General features: G+C 44.8%; 1 protein-coding gene and 1 long non-coding RNA gene across 3 annotated transcripts in view; one reads left to right on the top strand and one right to left on the bottom strand.

Moving 5' to 3' along the window:
• Positions 1 to 1,508: 1,508 nt before the first annotated feature.
• Positions 1,509 to 2,189, bottom strand: LOC142363600 (uncharacterized). The gene is made up of 2 exons (XR_012765858.1): positions 1,904 to 2,189; positions 1,509 to 1,778 (listed from the first exon to the last, which is right to left on the bottom strand). It is a non-coding gene; the product is annotated as an uncharacterized LOC142363600 (long non-coding RNA).
• Positions 2,190 to 2,314: 125 nt separating this feature from the next.
• SLC9A7 (solute carrier family 9 member A7) overlaps positions 2,315 to 18,945 on the top strand; it is a 72,439-nt gene continuing 55,808 nt past the window's right edge. For both annotated transcript variants that reach the window (XM_075427431.1, XM_075427420.1), the window contains exon 1: positions 2,315 to 2,615. In XM_075427431.1, coding sequence (XP_075283546.1) covers positions 2,345 to 2,615 — 271 coding nt within the window. In that variant the 5' untranslated portion in view covers positions 2,315 to 2,344. The remainder of the gene's footprint in view (positions 2,616 to 18,945) is intronic.

Raw genomic sequence — 18,945 nt, 5'->3', positions numbered from 1 at the left:
GAGATTTCTCATTGGTGCCTGGACAGCAGGAGGCATAGCGCATAGTGAACTGCACGAATGTTGAACGATCAAACACAGGTTACTGGTTACTGGTGGAAGACTTTGCAGAAAGCAGCTGAAGACCCTGACTGCAGCTCAGCTGAGAGGTACAAGAAATTAGAAAATACATGGAAATTGTCTGCTTAAAAAGAGCCACCGTAAAGTTAGAGACAGACTTTACCCAGTGCTATGCAGCACACACAAAAAAAACACCAGCAGAAGAGAGCCTGTTACTGCCATTCAGCTTTTTATTTTACAACTGTATCAGCATTACACATACTTAGAGCTGTGTTGCATACCTGTAGTCTGCTGTGAGGCCTACAGGTTGTTATATCCTAAAGCTATACATTCTGTTGTACGTAGGTGGTATATCCTAAAGATATACAATAAAGATTTAGGGGTATAATGCACTCACTATACCAGAAATGTTAGCTTTGAATGTGAGATTTAATTTAAGGCAGTGTTGAGGCAGTAATTTTTAATGGTTCACGTAGGTTTGAGAGCTAGGTCTTCAGGGCAAATTACTGCTTTTCATCTCTAAGAGGTTTACAAATGACGGCACTATCCATGTAAACTTTCAACCCTGCACAATCAAAGAGTTAAACCTAATGGCACATAATTATACCAGATTTTGAAGGTTGTTGAGAAGTTTGCATAAATACCATATTTAAAGGGATTACATATAAATAATAATGTGGATTTACATAGCTGTCATCTTGAAATGTTCCTAATAAGGCACCTCCTAAACAAAAGCTTAGGTGACAAAGAGACAATTCCAGATCCACTAGCAGGAGGAGAGCAAGTTTGGAAGCGAGACGCTTGTGACTAGAGTACGTCAATAAAAACCCTCAGAAACGGCCAGGCAGCAACGGTAAGAAAGAGACAGCACTGAAGCTGACAGGATCTGCCGTATAGCGAATTAAACCCGTGGCCAAAGGTATTCTGCTTTCTTTTTGTCCAAAATAACGGCTAAAATACATTGTAGGCATTGTGATTGAAAGTAAAAGTTCTGGGAGAAATGTCACAGGAGCAGAAATGTCAGCACTGCTCAAACCGCCGCTGGAAACTGGGAAACAGAGAATTCCGCTGGCAGCCAAAGGCAAAGCACGCTCCTGCTGAAGCTGATCAAAACCCCCCAAATATCCACCCCAAGAACGGGAGTTTTGCAGTGTTTCGTATTTCTTTAAAACCAAATGGTTTTCATTACTCAGAATTCCCTGTTTTTAGGGAAAGAAAATTAAAGGGAAATAAAGGGGAACTGAAAGGGAACGAAAAAGGGATATGAATAAGGATTAAAGGGAAATAAAAAGCAAAGGAAGTAAAGGGGGGAAGTAAAGGGGGGAAGTAAAGGGGGGAAGTAAAGGGGGGAAGTAAAGGGGGGAAGTAAAGGGGGGAAGTAAAGGGGGGAAGTAAAGGGGGGAAGTAAAGGGGGGAAGGGGGGAAGTATGTGGAGATGAAAGGCATGACTCTGGCGGGGTGCTAGCCAAAGACCTTTATTGTTTACAAAGTCGCCCTTATATACTACTTGCTATTGTTCACGCGCTATCAGAAGCATTCCAACGGGGTACTGCCTTAGTTGCATGCGGCTTTGTTCATAACTTGATTGGTGAATTCCGCTGTTCACATGTACTGCACGAGCCAGATACCTTCATTTTTTGGGTCGATGGATGTCCCCTTAGTTGTTACTTTCTCAATCAGGGGAACAGGGCCAGATCATCAAGGTCGAACTCACTGAGGCCCTGCTCCACAGAAATAAAGGGAAATAGAGGGAAGTGAAAGGGAAGTGAAAGGGAAGTGAAAGGGAAGTGAAAGGGAAGTGAAAGGGGAAATAAAAAAAGGACCCCCCCCGACGTGGGACACTCACTCCGGTGAGTATATTCTCACTCTTCGGGAGCACTTTTGCGAATTCACGGAGGCCCGGCGCGGCCACCACCTGGGTTCGTTCTCTTCCAAGGCTCCCGGCGACCACCGGCTCCCGGCGCCGCGCGGGGAGAGCGGGACCGGGACCGCGGCGCTGCCCGAGGCGGCACCTGGGGTCCCCGAAGCGAGCGGCCCCGCCGCGGGCTCTCACGCCCCCCACCCCCCCTCGGCGGGCCGGGCGCGGGGCAGGGAGGACGCTGCCTCCTCACGGCGGACGAGCCCGCCAGCGGCGGGGCTGCGCCTTTAAGGGGCCGGGGGAGGCGGCGGCGGCGGCGGGCGGGCTCCTGCGCGGCGGGGCCTCTCCCTCCCTCCCTCCCTCCCCCGGCGGGCGGGCGGTGGGCAGCGCCCGCGGGGGCGGGACGGGGAGCCGCGGGAGCCCGCAGCCATGGCTCTGCGCCGCCGGCTGCCGGCGCTCCCGCTGCTTCTCCTGCTGGCAGCCGGCGGGCTGCGGGCGGCGGAGCAGAGCGGCGGCAGCAGCAGCAGCAGCGCCATGGAGGAGCTGGCCACGGAGAAGGAGGCGGAGGAGAGCCACCGGCAGGACAGCGTCAGCCTGCTCACCTTCATCCTGCTGCTCACCCTCACCATCCTCACCATCTGGCTCTTCAAGCACCGCCGCGTCCGCTTCCTCCACGAGACCGGCCTGGCCATGATCTACGGTGAGTCCCGCCGGGGCCCCGGCTCCTCCCCGGGCAGGCGGCTCTCCGAGGGCCGGCGTCGCCCCCGGCAGGTGCCGGGAGGGGCGGCCCGGAGGCGGCGGGCCCCGGCGCTCGGCCGCGCCCCGCCGTGCCGCTGCCCGAGGCGAGGCGAGGTGCGGGCGTACGGCGGGCGGCCGCGCAGGGGTAGGCCGCGCCCCGCGGGGAGGGGGACCCCCGGCCGCGCCGGTGCCCCCGGGTCCCTGCCCGCCTCCACGCCGCTACTCGGGCCGGGGGTGCGCGGAGCGGCCGGGCACAGCCCTCCGGCCGCCCTCCCGCGCCTGCGGGCATCCCCAGGGGGACCGCAGGTGGGAAACTCGGCCCTCGAGGGAGGGGGGGAAGCGAACCGCTTCCTCCCCGCGGGGTGCTGCTGCTCCCGGGCGCTGCGCGGCGGCTCGCCGAGCAGTGGAATTTTCCTCTCCTGATGCTTCTCTTAAACCACCCCGATCTGCTCTTAGTCACTGGTCTCTTCGCTGCGTTGCTGTGTATTTCACATAGGCTTGTTACTTACATGCCCGACTGTTAATTTGTCAGTTTTCAGCGAGTTCCACACTAGCATGGTGATGCTTGGCGGCGGAGCAGCGCTCGGGAGATGGTAGATTAACTGTGTGCGTGCTGACTGGAAGGGACAGCGTAAGGTTGTACTGAAGACGTTGAGGTATTACCCTGGCGATGTCACCTTCAGAAAGTTCATTTGTGTTTTACGACCGTTTCGGTGATTTAGATAGTTTAGTTGATGGGGGAAATCTTGTAGACGTGGGAGTGCTAACATATGCAATACAAGTACCAGGGCACCAAGGGCATTTGGGTATGCATTTTGATGAGCTGTGTGGGAACTACAAAATTGTTCAACTGGAGAACTTCTGCCTCTCATTAAACTCAGATTAGTTTATTCTGACATCCAGTTCCTGACCTGTGAAACAGATGCTAGATTCCCGATTTGATGAAAGAGTGCTGAAATTGTGTATTAGGAAAGGCACTGCAGTACAGCCCTCTCAGCCCCACAGGCAGCACTGCCTCAAGAATGATTGCCTCAAACCGTTGCATGTTCTTGGTGTGCCCTCGCTTAAAGCATTTTGTTTGCATAGATCATTCCTCGATACGCTCACCTTCTTAATGAACCCTTTTGATATATATACTACAATACATGCTCTCCTCCCTCCTAAACAAACTGACTTGCCATGTCGTGGCAAACATCCGAGGAAACATGTTTATCGAGTTCAGTTCCTTCGTGCCAGTAAAGCTCTTCTGAGGCCTGGCTTCACTTAAGCATTTTGCAGACTTCCTTTAGAGCAAAGAAAACAAGACAGCAAGTGTCACAGTAACTGTCTGTTGTACTTCTGATAACCAGGCCTTATTCTTCAAATATGAGTTTTCCGCTTCCTTCTTTGTCACTTAAAGGATAGCGGCTAAACTGAGAGATGGGTTTCTGTTTTGCTGATAACTTGGTATCTGAGAAGTGCACGTTTTTTCCAAGCTATGTATGTATTTAAAATGCATATGTTTGATCAGTCTGACTTAAACACAAAATCGTAAGGCAGTATTTCAACCAAAGAGTCCTGAAAATACAAGTGTCCAGCATGACACAGGTCTGGGTTTCTAGGTGCTCTCATCAGAATGTATTTCATAGCATGGTGTTAGCGCAGGCTCCAAAGTCTGCACACTGGGTAACCTTCACACCGTTTGATCATTGAGTCTACAGTACTTGTACCATTTGTGTCCAAGCTTTCTAAAAGAAAAAATCAACGTGTTTCTATCACAGCAGTTTTCAGTGCTACCTGAGTAAGTGGCTTTCATTTACGGGAGAATTAATCTAGCACCGCAGTACTGATTAATTTTTATCACGAAGACAACGACCTGGGGAAAAACCAGCTTGTTTCACCTAAACCCCTTCCAAAACTGTTGGTTTCAAAGTGATGAATCTTCAGGGGATTGTACTGGATCAAATACGCATTTGACCTGAGCTAGTTAGGACCACAGGTCATGATGGTTGCTTGCTTTTTTTGCTCTTTAAGAAGAGGTGAAGGAGCTGAACTTCTATTTTTCTTGTCTAGTCATGTTACTTCACAGTGGTGTGCCACCGAGACCTCTTTCCTTGAGCGCAGTAGGCATCAGGTGGCATGATGCTAGCGTGATACGGTGAGCAGAGAAGCTGCCTCCAGCCAGAGCTGTAACCAGCACTTCTCAGTTATCTTTTCTGAGAATCCAGATACGAGCACATCCTGTTCCACTTTCATGATGTTCCTGCTGTTGATTTGATCATGTTTCTGTTCAAGACAGCCTGTGTTTTACCCAGCTAGAAAGACCCGTGGCCCAAATACTGCTGGTGCTGCCAAAGTTTACGTTTCTTCCAGACTTTGAGTAGCGTGTTCTCTGCTCCGCATTGCACGGGAGGCATCTGTTATGCCAGACAGTTTCAGTGTGGTGGTCTTATTACCCAGTCCTCAACAGAACAAAGGCTACTGCCGCGTCCAGATTTGCTGTGTTTTATATTACTTCATCACGCTACCTGCTTTGATTGAAGATTAAAAAGTCCGTAAAATCATTACGTAGTCTTTCTGTGTTTCTTATTTCCTGTGTTGTCACTGTCTCTTCAACAGGCAGTTGCTGCCTGTCTGTCTGTATTATTCTGATGTGTTAAATATCTTTCTCTGGAAATGTCTGTTAAGATGTGAAATAACATGGAGTTTACACAAGTGTTTAATGACTTGTAGTGCTGCTTTTTTTTGGTGGTGTGGAACCGAGACTCTTGTTTTTGATGAAGCAATATGAAGGTCACAGACCTCAGCTGCACTGTGTACGTAAAAGTGGAAGGGTACTAACTTTTTTGAATGTTGTAAAATACCTTATTTTTCAGGTGCAATGCTGATTTGAATTGGTTGTGCACCATGCCATTGCGCTGTGATTATCCACAGGTCATTTTACAAGGTGCATTTGGCTTAGAAAATGCTAAATACAACTAAATTAAAATCATAGAATAGTTTCGATTGGAAGTGACCATACAGATCATCTAGTCCCAACCCCCCTGCCATGGGCAGGGACACCTTCCACTGGACCAGGTTGCTCAAAGCCCCACCCAATGTGGCCTGGAATTCTGGTCTTCAAACTGTAACAAGGGTGCTGCTATGTGAAAGTTAAATGCTTGCAAATGTTCTGCAGCTGCTCCAGCAACAGTATTACTAATGCAAATTATTATGGAGCAATTAAAAAAAAAAAAACAAACCCAAACAAACAACAACCCACAACAGAGCAATTAAGCAATTGAGACTTTGCTGATACATGTATTCCAACTTGTGATCGTGATCATGATGCTCACTTTTCTTTGTGCTGGTCTGAGTCTCAAGGCTAAGGGGTTCTGAGCTGTGTTTTTCCTGAAGAGGTTCAACTGTGTACAGCAACTCTGTGTTTGGCAGGTTTCTTCGCTCTCTGCTGGGGAGCATTCGCATGTGGCGGGGAGCCACAGGACATGGACCGTGCACCTTGAGACCTCAGGGAAGAGCTGAAGGGTGGGAAGTGACAGTGGCTTCTCAGCCCTCTGCTCTTTAGGAAGTTGCTATCTGGATAGGTAGATGTGTCCCAATGGGTCCAGTGGCATCACTCCCATCAGGCAATTGGTTTGCCTGTTTTTGTAAGTCATAATTTGGGTAACTGGCCACCCACACATCAGCACAGGTGTCAGTCCTGTCAGGTACCTTCTCGACTGTGGGCATGTTCTGGAACTGCCTGGGGCCCACATGTGCTAGTGCTGCAGGTAAAAGTAAAAGCAAAACTGGACTTGGGTACAGAGAAAGAAAAACTGTAATATATAAAGAGGCATATAAAAATTCTATTACCTGTGGTGGATCAGAAGTGAGAGGTAAGAGGTGTATGTTCAGGATAAAAACATCAGACTTGTTCTGAAATACTCTGTATCAGACTAGGTTTCTGTATCCACAGAGTAGATACAGAAAAGGCCTATTTTTAGCTCATCTGGCTGCAGTGCTCTCTGTTAAAATTCTAGTCTCTACACGTGCTAGAGATGACCCAGCGCATCTCCATGGCCATCAAAATGACAGTGTTGGCGTTTATCAAGCCACTTTCACATAAGCCTTCTAATACTGGATATAGGAGCATAGCTCTGAGCACCCAGTTTTGAGAACCTTATCCTTTCTCTGGTAACCTGCTTGTTCTTCCTGGATATTCTTTTAAATCACTTAGTTACAGGCTTTCAAAGTGAGTCTTGCTCAATTTGTTGGCTGCTCAGGACATTTTAATTGCATTGCAAATTTTGTCTGTAAGCTTGCTCTGTGGTCTGTGACGGGATGGAACTTACCATTTTATCATGTGAGAGATTTTGGAAGAAATACTGTGTCTCTGTTATTAACCTGCCTGTACTTCAGATTTGCTCTTCAGGTGAGGTAGGTGGATAGATTATAAATTGCTAATGCTTCTGAAATGTCTTTAGAGTGCAATTCAGCTGTAGTCTTCAGAGCAGTGATTTTGCATGGGGTTTTTCTGTGTTGTTTTTTTTTTGTGGTTGGTTGGGGTTTTTTGAGGGAGGGCAGTGGTTTTAGTAGCAATTAAGATAAATTAGTTCTTTTTTATGTTTGTTAACTTCAGCTTCATGAGCTGTTCTATCAAATCAGCACAGAATACCTTTCTGATCACTGGCATGAACCAAAGAAGAGAGAAATGGCAACCCTGGATTTCCTGTATGTGAAGAAGGCGTGGTGACTACACAACACCACACGGTTGTAGGAACCAGCCGGAGACTGAAGGGGAAGGTGTTCCTTTGCATATACTTCGATTCTCATCTGAATTAGAAAGTTATCACAAGCAGATGCAATATTGCAGAGCTCACGCACGTGCCTGCCTTCTGCCTTGTACATGTGTGCTCAGTGACTGGTTGTGTTGGTTGGAGCGTGCTGAACTGACAGTAGGTGACCTGATGTCCGGTGCACAAGCTTGCTGTCAGACAGCGAGGTGTTTCTGCAGCACGTTACAAGTCAGCATTGCTCTTGTCTAGGCCCTGTAGGAGCCTGAGGTTTTCCTTAATCCCCTTCAGAAGTTTGTTTTTTTTTTTTTTGCAATCATTTCCAATTTTTCTCTGCTACCTTACAACAGAAATACAACTCTAAACAGGTCCTCCTATGAATCTTCCTAAAAAAACACAAGGACTGAGCTCCTCTGTAGATGCAGAGTTTCTGCAGCTATTCCAGTAGCTTCTGCTCTCGGTGCAGGTGAGAAAACTGGAAAGGGGATGGTCCAGTTTTCTGGAATTAATGGGAACAGGCGTAAGCCTTGCCTCTGACTTGGTGGGCCCCAAACTCTCCCTCCTCGGGGAACTGGCCTTGCCTCCGAGCTGGGGTAGTTTCCTGCAACACACACACAGACAGCTCTGGAAGCAGTGATGGGAAGGCTCGATTCCCTGTGACAGAAAAGTGCCATGGTGCAGCTAGTTATGATCCTCTTGTGTCCTCTGTCCCCACAAACCTTTCTTTGTGGGTGCATAGTGGCCTTTTTTCCACATCCTTCCTTCTGAAAGTTGGCCTCTCCTTACCACCCAGAGTAGTTCCAGACAACATCTTAAAGACTTGGGTGAAACCTTTCTGTCGCTTCTGTCGTCCCGGTAGGGACGGATTTCTACCCCCATCCACTGCTATCAGAACAACCATTCTCTCCATTAGGTAGAGCTGGCAGTATCCAACCCCCTACTGATCTAGAAACCAGAAAGCTGCAACAGGAACCATAGTTCAGTCCTCACTTTAAAAAAAAAACAAAAAACAACGCAAGCCTCAGAGCTATGGTGTGTTACAGGACACCTCCTGCAGCCCAGAACCTTTCAGGTGCTGCGCAGCATGGATGCTCTTTCCTTGCTCGCCTGCCGACTGCTGTGAGCGTGGCGCTGAGCTGCTGAACGGTCCCTGTGTGTTCAGGAGACAGCCTCGATGTTTAATGCCAGGCTGTTGTTTCCACTCTGACAGCCAGAAATACCAGCTTATAGATTTATTTTTTTTAACAGGGTCCCTATTTGTGACTCAGAATTAATGCTTTATCCCCATTTAATACTGAATATAGCCTTTCTTCCCCTGCTTTACACTAAACGTGTCTATATTGAAAGGATGTGATACAAGCAATTATTTTTTTAGAAGAGCGTTTATCTTGAAGGGGTTTTTACTAGCATTGTAAAAAATACACATTTGATCTCAGCAGATCAGCTCTTTTCTGTGTCTACCAGAGATGGGTAATTTAGCTCAAACACGCTGCTTTATTTTCCCCCGCTATTAAAAAGCACTTCAGCCTGCAATTAACTGAGTGTGAAGGGAGAAAAGAGAAATGGTATAAAACTGCTTTTTTCTTTTTTTCCAATGCCCTGAAATCAGACAATCCACTTGACTTCAGAAGTTCCTAAAGGACCTTGAAAGCTATGGTGGAAGAAACTGGGGTTTTTTTTATCAGGGAGAAATAGTTGAAAGCTCCCCCTCAATTAGAGTACGGGAGCTGGACTGTGCTCTCAGCCCGGGGAGCAGTGTGCTTTCTGTGCTTTCTTCCTGGCTGCGGTATTTCATGTTCATTTTCAAAGGCTGGGTTTAAGCTCTGCATTTCTCTTGCTACAGCTGTGCGTGTGAGCGGTATGTGGACAAAGATCCCACCCCTGGCTGGTAGGTCTGTCCTGGCAAAGCTCTTGCCGGTGCGAGAGCCCCGGTGGCCCAGCTGCCGCCGGAGGGTCCTGCCCCAAAAGCCACGCTGGTGGGGCTTGCAGCTCTGCTGAGGTCCGGGCTGCTTCTCCATAGCTGTCATTTGCTCTGCTTGTAGGTGTTCTCAAAATGCCTCTGCTTCGTTGAAATAAGTCTGTAGCAAATGGTGTTAAAGGCAGCTGGAGGCCACGGAAATACCTGGTGCAAATTTTAAGAGCACGTAATGAGTGTAGTACTAGTTCCTCCTCAGTTACCTTGTAAGCTTCTTGGAGGGGGCAGTTTGAACAGCAGAGCTGTGGGTCTGATGGGCCCCTGGGCTTGCTGGCTTTGTGGAAATGTTTAAATAAAGTGGTACACTTATTCTGAATGCCATGCTTCTCCATGGTTGCCTTCACTTCTCACTTATGCTTAAAAAAAAAATTAGTACTGAGGAGTTTTTTTTTTTTAAGCAGGTGCTCTTTGTCTTGTTCTCCTGCTCTTTTGCTAGGAAGTTGGGGGAATATTCTTAACAAAAAACGGGTGGAATCAAAGGAGCACAGTGTAAATGTATTCTGAAATGCAATTAAATTGTCGTGTGCATAACATGACAATCTTGAACGTGCTGGCTGTGTGTGGATGTGCGGTGTATGCACCAGTAACTCTTACCATCAGTAGCCAGCTGAAGAGCAAGCTGCTTGCATGGCTTGGTGTCCCCGGAGTGCAGGATGCTTCCCTGTGTCGGCTCTGCAGCAGGGCACGCTGCGGCCATGCTCAGTGCCAGCACACTGGGAGTGTAGTCGTTGCTTCTGAGGCTTGGATGCTAGCCCATTAATTCAAGAATTGGATTAAATATGAAAACTGCTGTTAACCTTTGCCATTGCTTTGAATATGAGATACTAATAGAAAGATGTTACAAGTGATGATAGTTTAAAAATATCAAGTGTCCCATAAGGATACGACTAGCTTTTGATTTGTATTCTTGGAATCCATTAGAATAGATACTATCTGTTTCCACACTAATTCTGAGAAATTATTATTTTTTTCCCCCACTTCTTAGCACTTGGTATCAAGTCCTTCAGTCACAAAAGGAGACATGCATTTAGAGAGTCATATACCTCCCTGCTGTTGTTTTACTGCTGTGGCACAGCATGAAAGGTACTGTTTTGTCATGCCTACCTGCAGTACTAGTGTCTTGCAGGGACCATATTCCCACCAGACACTGTTTACACCGAATCATTCTAGGAAGGAGGTGAATGTTTTGAAGACGTAATGATGTGAGTGGAGTAGCCTTAATGCTGGAATAGACTTTGGTATGGGCAGCTGAGTGCCAGCACAAGATTTCAGCCTAACCATTATTGCTTTTCATCTCTGCCCAGCGGTATCTCACTTGGCAAAGATTTTATGAAGTTGATTTTTATCTCTAGAAACTTTTAACCTGTTTTCAACCACATTCACATGTGTTAGAGCAGTGTGTTTACCTGCTCAGCCCCAGATGCATTCTTCAGACTTCAGGAGCTTGAAGGGAAAGATTGTGTTTCTGTACCAGGTTTCATTTTTCTCTGAAATTCTGACTTACCAAGTTCTCAGGGAGCTTGCTACTTCCAAATCTCTGTGTTGGAGAGAAGGAACCTCCTTAGAACGCACACAGACTTCTTGGGCTTCCAAAAAATCCAGCAGGTGACCATGCTCCTAATGATCTTTTACAGGCATTCAGGGACATAATATTTTCCTCAGCACTGCATGACTAAAGAACTAGTGAGTGATTTCCTAATGGTGACCTGCTTGTTAAGCTGCAGTAACTAACTATAATTGCAGCGTACTCAGTTTTTACATGTGCCTGCATGAAACAAAGAAATGTCAACATAGATGTCTTGGTGATACCTGGTAGTTGATTATGTCCCCTTCCTCATTTGTTAGCCTCAGGGATCTATAGAAAAAAATTATTGCTCTTACTGGGAAATGTTTGAGTGTATTTATTTCAACATATTCAGTTTTCGACCCTAATAGTTTTGGGATCTCTTCCAAAATGTAAAACAGAGGACAGTTGCATTTCTTGAAGTTCTCTGTACTTCAGATGCAGATACCTAATCTCATTATCATAGAATGGTAAGGGTTGGAAGGGACCTTAAAGATCATCTGGTTCCAGCCCCCCTGCCATGAGCAGGGACATCTTCCGCTACACCAGGTTGCTCAGAGCTCCATCCAAGCTGGCCTTCAAGACTTCCAGGGAGGGGGCATCCACAACTTCTCGGGCAACCTGTTCCAGTGCCTCACCACCCTCATGGTGAAGAATTTATGCCTAATATCTGATCTAAATCTGCCCTCTTTTAGTTTAGGGCCATTCCCCCTTGTCCTATCACTACGCACCCTTGCACATCAGGTGCTTGTGATGTCAGATACAAAAGTGTTTTGTCAACCCCAGCTAGGGATAGGGGAAACTTGCATTACATGCTGTGTGTACGTATGACAGAGTCTGTCTCCTAAAGACTGGAAGGTTGAGGCAGGAGGTGTAAGCACAATCTGCTTCATGTTTCTGAACAATTTCTGCTTAGCCTATTGAAACTAAGGCCTCCCCATCAGGGCCTTAATCTGTTAGGTACTGCTTAAACTTGTAGTTATGTTCTTAAAAAAAAAAACAAAACAGACAAAACAAAAAACCACCTCTGAAGCATTTGGTTTACTCTGCTTGCTGGCCAAAGTCGTAGCTTGTCTTGTCTTCTCCGTTACAAGACCACAAGCTGGTTTTTTTGCTTTAGGTGCTAGCTCTACCACAGCTCTAAGAGAAACTAGAGAAGCTAGAGACTGGCGAAAACTTGGAGAATGACGTCTGTATGGATTTGGGTAGCCTCCTTTCCCTCTTCTTTCTTCGTACACAAGGTGCTGAAACAGATACAGATAAATCTTGCCCTTCAATGGTTCCTGTAGGTTTGACTATTCTTTTCTGGTCTTGCCTTTTAGCTCTCCTGAAAGAAGTCTGTCCACTTTTTTTTTTGGGAATCACCTAAAACTCTTTCCTTGTCACTTCCCCACTTCTCCCAAAGGTGCACCCAATAGCTTATCTTAATGCTGACAGCCTGCATTCCTCTCCATGGATCAGACCTACTTGTTTTTTTCCAGACTAAACTAAAAATCTTTACACACTTCTCTGCTTCTTGGGAACATGTGGGAATTGGCTCGAGCTCATAACAGCTGAAATAGCTTGTCATTTTCATCTTCCTTCTACTACCAGTGTCTTCTCCATTGCTCAGGCCAGTTCCCTGAGCACTGCTGAAACAATCTGTACCTTGTCTTCACTTGCGGGCTGTCCAAGCTGTGCAGGTTCTTTCTAAGTAACCTGTAAGTAAGATGTGAATTTGTATCTCTCTCTCTCTATACACAGCCGCAGTCCAGGCTTTCATTGCAACACTGACTCCTTCGACATTCTGCTCCTCAAGGCATGGGAGAAGAATTGTGTTCAGATTAAACTTTTGCTCTTGGTGTTACAAGTAACTTTCTCCCCCCAACGTTCTATTGCTTTGTTGCTGTGTTCTCAGCTGTCCTCCTGGTTCTGTAGCTACTGGTTTAGATTTTTTAATTAATGTTCTATGAATCAGTGTTTTGGCAAAGTGAAAGGTAAAGATACCACTGTCTCTAGGAATAGCTAATTATAACAAGAATTAAACTGATGCTGTTTAACTTGCTAATAGGCTGCGTCTAAAGCAAGACCTGCTTTTCAGTATATGGACTTCGAAAGAAGTCTTAAAGTTTGAGTTGTGGGCAAAGTACAGATTGCTCAGCTATAAGAAGAAAACTTGGAGCATTGATGACTGTTTACTACCAGGGTTATGTTATAGAATTTTCTTGGAATGGCGAGTGAGGGAATTAACTCAATTTGTAACACTAGATTATAATAAATTTGTAAAAAAAAAATAGGGTTTTAGTGAATCTAATCTTCTGAGATTTCAGAAACCTTAATTGCAGAAAAGGGCACTGCTTAAGAACAAAAGTTGGCAGCTTTTGCAATGATGGCAAAGTGTCAGAATCCAAATGATGCAATATCTGCATGGTGTTTTCTGGACACTGAGATCCTTGAACTGGTCACATTTCTGACCCACGTGTGTGCACCCACATACAACACGTGTGCCTCAGAGTTGAATTGCTCACTTTCCGGAATAGCCTGTTCTTGTGTAATACTCTCTATCTGAACATGGAGACACTTTTCCAGTGCTCCATTTGATTGGAAACAGCGTTTCTTTGCATTTGATTTAGTATAGAAAATATACAGGTTTATGTATGGAGATGGTATTTTTTCTAATGACTCCAGAAAAACTTGTCAACTGAAGGAACTTAGGTGCCCTCTTCCTATTGTCCTAAAACATGAACTGAGTGTATATTGTATGGAGAACATAAAAGGTCCAGGAATCATGTACTGAAATAAATATGTGATCAATGGCAATCTGATGCACCTTAAGTAATCACTACGTATACTCCTAAATTCGACAATTCTTACTATAGGTGATGTACCTGTTATACTGTATTTGCCTCACAGGTTGAGGAACTTGAAACAGCAGCCTGTTGTTGAATACAGATTTATTTTTCCTGAGCAGGCGGGGTTTTACATGGTTCGGAAGTAGTCAGCTGCTGTGACCAGAAGGATGTTCTGGGGCTGTTAAAAAGTATTGGGAAGACCTTACTGACTCCTGTTAGCAGCTGTTTGCCAGAGGTCCATTACATAACACTGGGCTTCAAAGTTTAGGAAAATTAAATTGAAAGTAATATCCTATTTTTAAAATGTCTGGAAAAAAGCTCACTTTGGTACTGTAACTTGGACTGACCAAGTTCCATGGACTCAGGATTACTGCTGTGATGTCAGGACACATTCCGCTAGACAAGGGGCTGTGCTGACCAGGAAAATTTATCTGACTCAGGGTTTGATGTGCTTGAGGATCGAGCAGTTTTGTTGTAAGCTCCAGTGAGCCAGTACTGAAGAAGTTGCCTACTGTGTCAGAAAGAAGTTTCAGAAGAAATTGCTGGGGCAGCAGGTACTTCAACAAGAAATACTTGGCTGAACTTTGTCTGCAGAGGGAGACTTAGCCAAGGAGAAGGTGTTGGATTCAGTTAGGCTTACTGAAATGGGCTGAGAGACTGACTACGAAATAGAAATACAGAAATATTCAAAGAGGTTATGAATTTTTTTTAGGGGTGACAAATAAATGGCTGGAAAAAGTAGAAGCTTTTCTGCAAGGTAGAAAAATATCCTGATTTCTGGTCTAGGCTTATCATTGCTATGTTCCTGTGCTATTGTCAGGCCTTTCTAGGTAGTCTGTGGGTCACAGTCCAGTAACCTTAAGTCTCTGAGGTGATGCGTAGGATATGCTGAAAAAGAACACTTTTCCTCAGGAACTTAACTGGGGAGGGAGCTTCTGGCTGTGGCAGAGGTTAGGCTGTTGAGCTATGTGGGATGCACTCTCAGAAGTCAATGTCTGTTGCACCATCTCTGAATCACCATAACTATATTTCTTAGCCCATAAAAATGTTTTTGGTCACCTGTTTATGCTGCTGCTTTTTTCTTCATACTCCTGCTTGCTTGGCACACTTAGCACACCTGAAGGGATAGTATGATAGAAGGGAGCAGGGAAATGGTTGGGCCACTGCTGCTCATCAGCCTATAGTTAGGACCCAGTTCTTCTCACTACCTGTTTATGTGAGATGGAAAAAAAAAGTGTGTGTATGTATTTACAGCTCCATGAATACCATACTAGCATCCAAGCATTGTAAAGCCTTAATAATTTTTGCCTCTTAAAGATGGAAAATAGTACTGGATCTGAAGTACGCAACAGAAGTTTGCTCAAGGCTGCTCGGGAAACTCGCTGCTGAATTGGGATCACGAGCTGTGGTTCTGTCCTTACTCAGTGATTTCCACCAGTGTCATCTCTTCTGTTCAGGGAAAAGCAGAACCCTCCACTCTGATGCAGTTGGTGCTGTGCATGTGCTTTGCTGCTGTAATGATCATACAGGGCCCCAGTTAAGCACGGTCTGACTTTGCTGCATACCTTAACTGTGCCTGTAACATGTCCGTGATCTTTGCTTGCTAGCATCCGTGCAAAGCGGGCAGGCTGCCGGGTCCCTTACAGGAGAAGTGGGGGGACTGGAGTGCCCCTTCCCCATTGCTGAGTCTTAACCTGGCACGGAGGCATGTGAGTGACTTCTGGTGCCTTTTTTCTAGCCAACAGTTATAAGGAGAGATGATTTTTTTTTTTTTTTCCTTCTTGATGGGTGTCTGAGTATTGGTAAAATAGTTAATAGGGGGTTTCTGGGCTTTTTGTGGGGTTCTTGGTCTTTGCTATGAGTGTCTTGGTATGGGGCATTGTGTGCATTACTCATCTGGTAAGATCTGCTCAGTCCTTTACTTCTGTTTGATTCACTGCAAGATTTTTAGGTAGTTTTGTGACAGGAAAATTGAGGCACACCTTGTTAACTTTCTGTTGAATTTAATGACACATCTTCCACTTAGACTGCTGGAAAATATGATCTTTTTGCTCAGAGAGTAACCAGAGCTGAACCCAGTGCTCAAACCAAATCTTTTAGCAATGCCCATTCATTATGCTAGTGCCTGAATATGTAGATTTTATACATTTAATGATGAATTCTGCCAGGTTTTTTTATTGTTACATTTGTGGTCTGAAACTTGGCTGACTGCAGTCTGAGTGCTTCCCCGATGACCTGGCAGTTCAGCCTGTCAGCATGTAGCGTGAGTAACCGGGCACACCTTTTGTCTCTGTTTTGCTATTGTAACAATGCAGAAGGCAACACTTTCTTCTCCACCCATCCGGATCTGGTAACCTGAAATGTTATGATAACAATGATAATGCTGTACTTCTCCTCAAAATTCTGCTGTCCCTTCTGAAATATTACAGTTATTTATACCAGAAGAAAATGATAGGCTACATACACTGCTTGCTTCCTTATGATAATTAGCTCAGATCCCAAAACTAATCCTGTAGACCTGTGGGTGTAATAGCTGGGTAACACTTTACTGTAAAGACCAGCTATCCAATCTGACTTTCCATTTATTGGTGCTTAACCTGCTCATGTTTCATAACAAGTCCTCTTGCTTAAATTAATACAGCTTGTTGAAAGATTTGCAAAAAAAAAAAAACACGAATGTGTATTTACTGGGTGGCATTATCTATTGTGTAGTCTATTTTTAGAATTTGGGAGGCAATTTTTTATTCACTTTGGGTTATAGCAAAAGCACTGTGCAGCTGGTTTGCCTGCTACTGAGGAAAGGCTCGTTGAAGCAATAATTCTCTTGAAGTCCTTGGCATGAATAGGCATCGCAGCAGTAATTTTTCTTTTCTCAAGAACAACTTTAATTGCTACAGCTTCAGAATGTATCATTGTCAAGAGCTGACGTGAACATACTTTTTGTTCTGAAGCAGTGGAATGCTCCACAGTGCCCGTAACAGCGTTTCAGCATATCCGTAACCTCGTTTTATTCTTGTCATTTCTTCTTTGTGTGAGTTATTGATCCCTAGACACAAAGGAGTGGGGAAAGGTAGTATTTCTGTGTATTTGGAAGGGAGGGTGCTGCAAAATAACTTTGTTTACACAGAAACACTTTGCAGCTTTTGAAATGCAGCATCTGAGTGATGCAGTGCTTCATAAACCCTTTTTGATTCAATTTCCACCATTTTCCTGTTTTGTTTTGGAGACTGTGTACGTTTTCTAGCTGACCGTTGTGCAGATCTGCAAATCTTCCGTGTCTGCTCTGAAAGCCTGGGTTTTCTTTGGATGAATTTTCATTATGGCCCTATTGCCGTTCTTTACAATCTAAAGAAAGCCTGCATTCACAAGGATTGCTGCATCTGCAAAGGATGAAGAATAAGTAGGAATGATGAACTCCAGTAGTCGTGAATGGACGGATTGTCCTGGGCATCTGTTCAGTTGTCAGTATATTGTGAAGTATCTGGGCTGGCAAAAAATGTTAGCTTTGGGTAACATACTCGTTTTATTACAAGCACAGCAGAGTACTCGGAGAGAGGGTGTTCCAAGACAGCATGTGGTGTACTAGTGTATCTCTCTTCTTAAGTGTGATTGATTTGTTTATTTCTCACTAAAACCTCGTAACTTTAGATTTTAATTCTACTTTCCATCATTAGCTGCGCTTGTCTTATCTGATAAGTCTTATCAAAAAACTACTCGCGCTTTGCCAAGTGGGGATGGTACATTGTGTTATGGCAGGAGCACTGAAGAAAGAAGACCTTGCTGTACTGGCTGAAGATCAGAGTAGATTCTGGAGCCTGAAATGTTCCCTGTGTTTGCAAATACAAATAGTACTGTGACCAAGAGTTGTGTGCCTTCAGATTCCTCTTTGCCCCTGGTACGGTGGGTGGTAGTAAATGGAATTTTTTTCAGCGGTATTCTGATAAAACACTGTAGCAGTTCAGTCCTCAGTGAGGCTAGTCTCCTCTAAATACAGCGTTAATCGGGGGTAAACGGTCACTGGGCAGCTGCTGTACTCTTGCATAGCATGCAGCACTTTGCAATGCTCCAGTACCAGAGCAACTAAATAACATCTCATTTTACCAGTTTGCATTTGATAGAACAATCTGGTTCAACTATGACCAATGCTCTGAATAGATGAAACATTAGAAAGCTAGTACAATGTCATTCAAAATAAAGAATTAGAAAGAAATTGTTTTGGTGAAGTGTTTTGCAGGGTATGGGTCCCTAGTGTGCCTGGCACTGACTGTGCAGATCGGAACAGGCCACTTGTGACTGGCTGGGGCTTCTGATTCCCTTGGTACTAACTGGTTTAGCAACTGCACAACCCAAATATAACACCTGTGAGTATTGTATAAAAACATAACACTCACGTGAGTGTTATTTATTGCACACAGTATTAATATTCTAATCTGAAGAAGGTTTTCTTACCTTGGAGTTTTCGGAATCTGTCTTGGTTGAGTCAATAAGTAAACCTGGGGACTTTCATACAGCTGCAGAAGTGGCAAATGTTAGTGGTGCTTTTTAAAGACATGTATAGTTAAAGAGTTAACCTTTCCTGAACAGTATTTTGCTAGTGACAGTTCGTTACTAATGACAAGTCTTGCATAAAGAGCCTTTGAATAGCAAACTAAGAGCTTGAAAATAGTAGCTATTTGAGATAAATGTATTTAGAGGGAGGTAAGCAAGGTGGAAGAGATTTCCCCTTGAGAAGACATAGCGCTATATAAGCCACCTAGGCGCATATTTTGAATATTATTTTCTTCATATTTTCAATGAAATTATTTTGTATGCAGTTGCCATCTTTAGGATCTTTGCTAGTAGTAGACTTGAGTAACAAAGCAACATGCTTTTTTGTAAGTCTTTGCTAATGTATGTGTTCCATGGTTTAATGGGAATTGGTGTGACTGTATGTCCCCCACAGATCAGGACATCTGTGATTATTGATGATAGAAGTTGTTAATTGAATATTTGCACTCCCGTAGGCATCAGCTGCCCAGCTGTTATCTGTTAGGCTGGATTTGCATTGCTATAGTCATGTCACAGACCTTTTTCTTTCTTTTCATGTTCCTACTTGATAATTATTATAGGTTGCACTGAAGGAATTGGCCTGTATAGTACGTTTGTATGAGCCAGCTTCCATGCTACTTTGG

This window comes from Opisthocomus hoazin, chromosome 1 (genome assembly GCF_030867145.1).
Source record: "Opisthocomus hoazin isolate bOpiHoa1 chromosome 1, bOpiHoa1.hap1, whole genome shotgun sequence".
Taxonomy (NCBI): domain Eukaryota; kingdom Metazoa; phylum Chordata; class Aves; order Opisthocomiformes; family Opisthocomidae; genus Opisthocomus; species Opisthocomus hoazin.
Note: the sequence above shows the minus strand (reverse complement) of the source record. Positions and strands in the feature narration are given on the sequence as shown.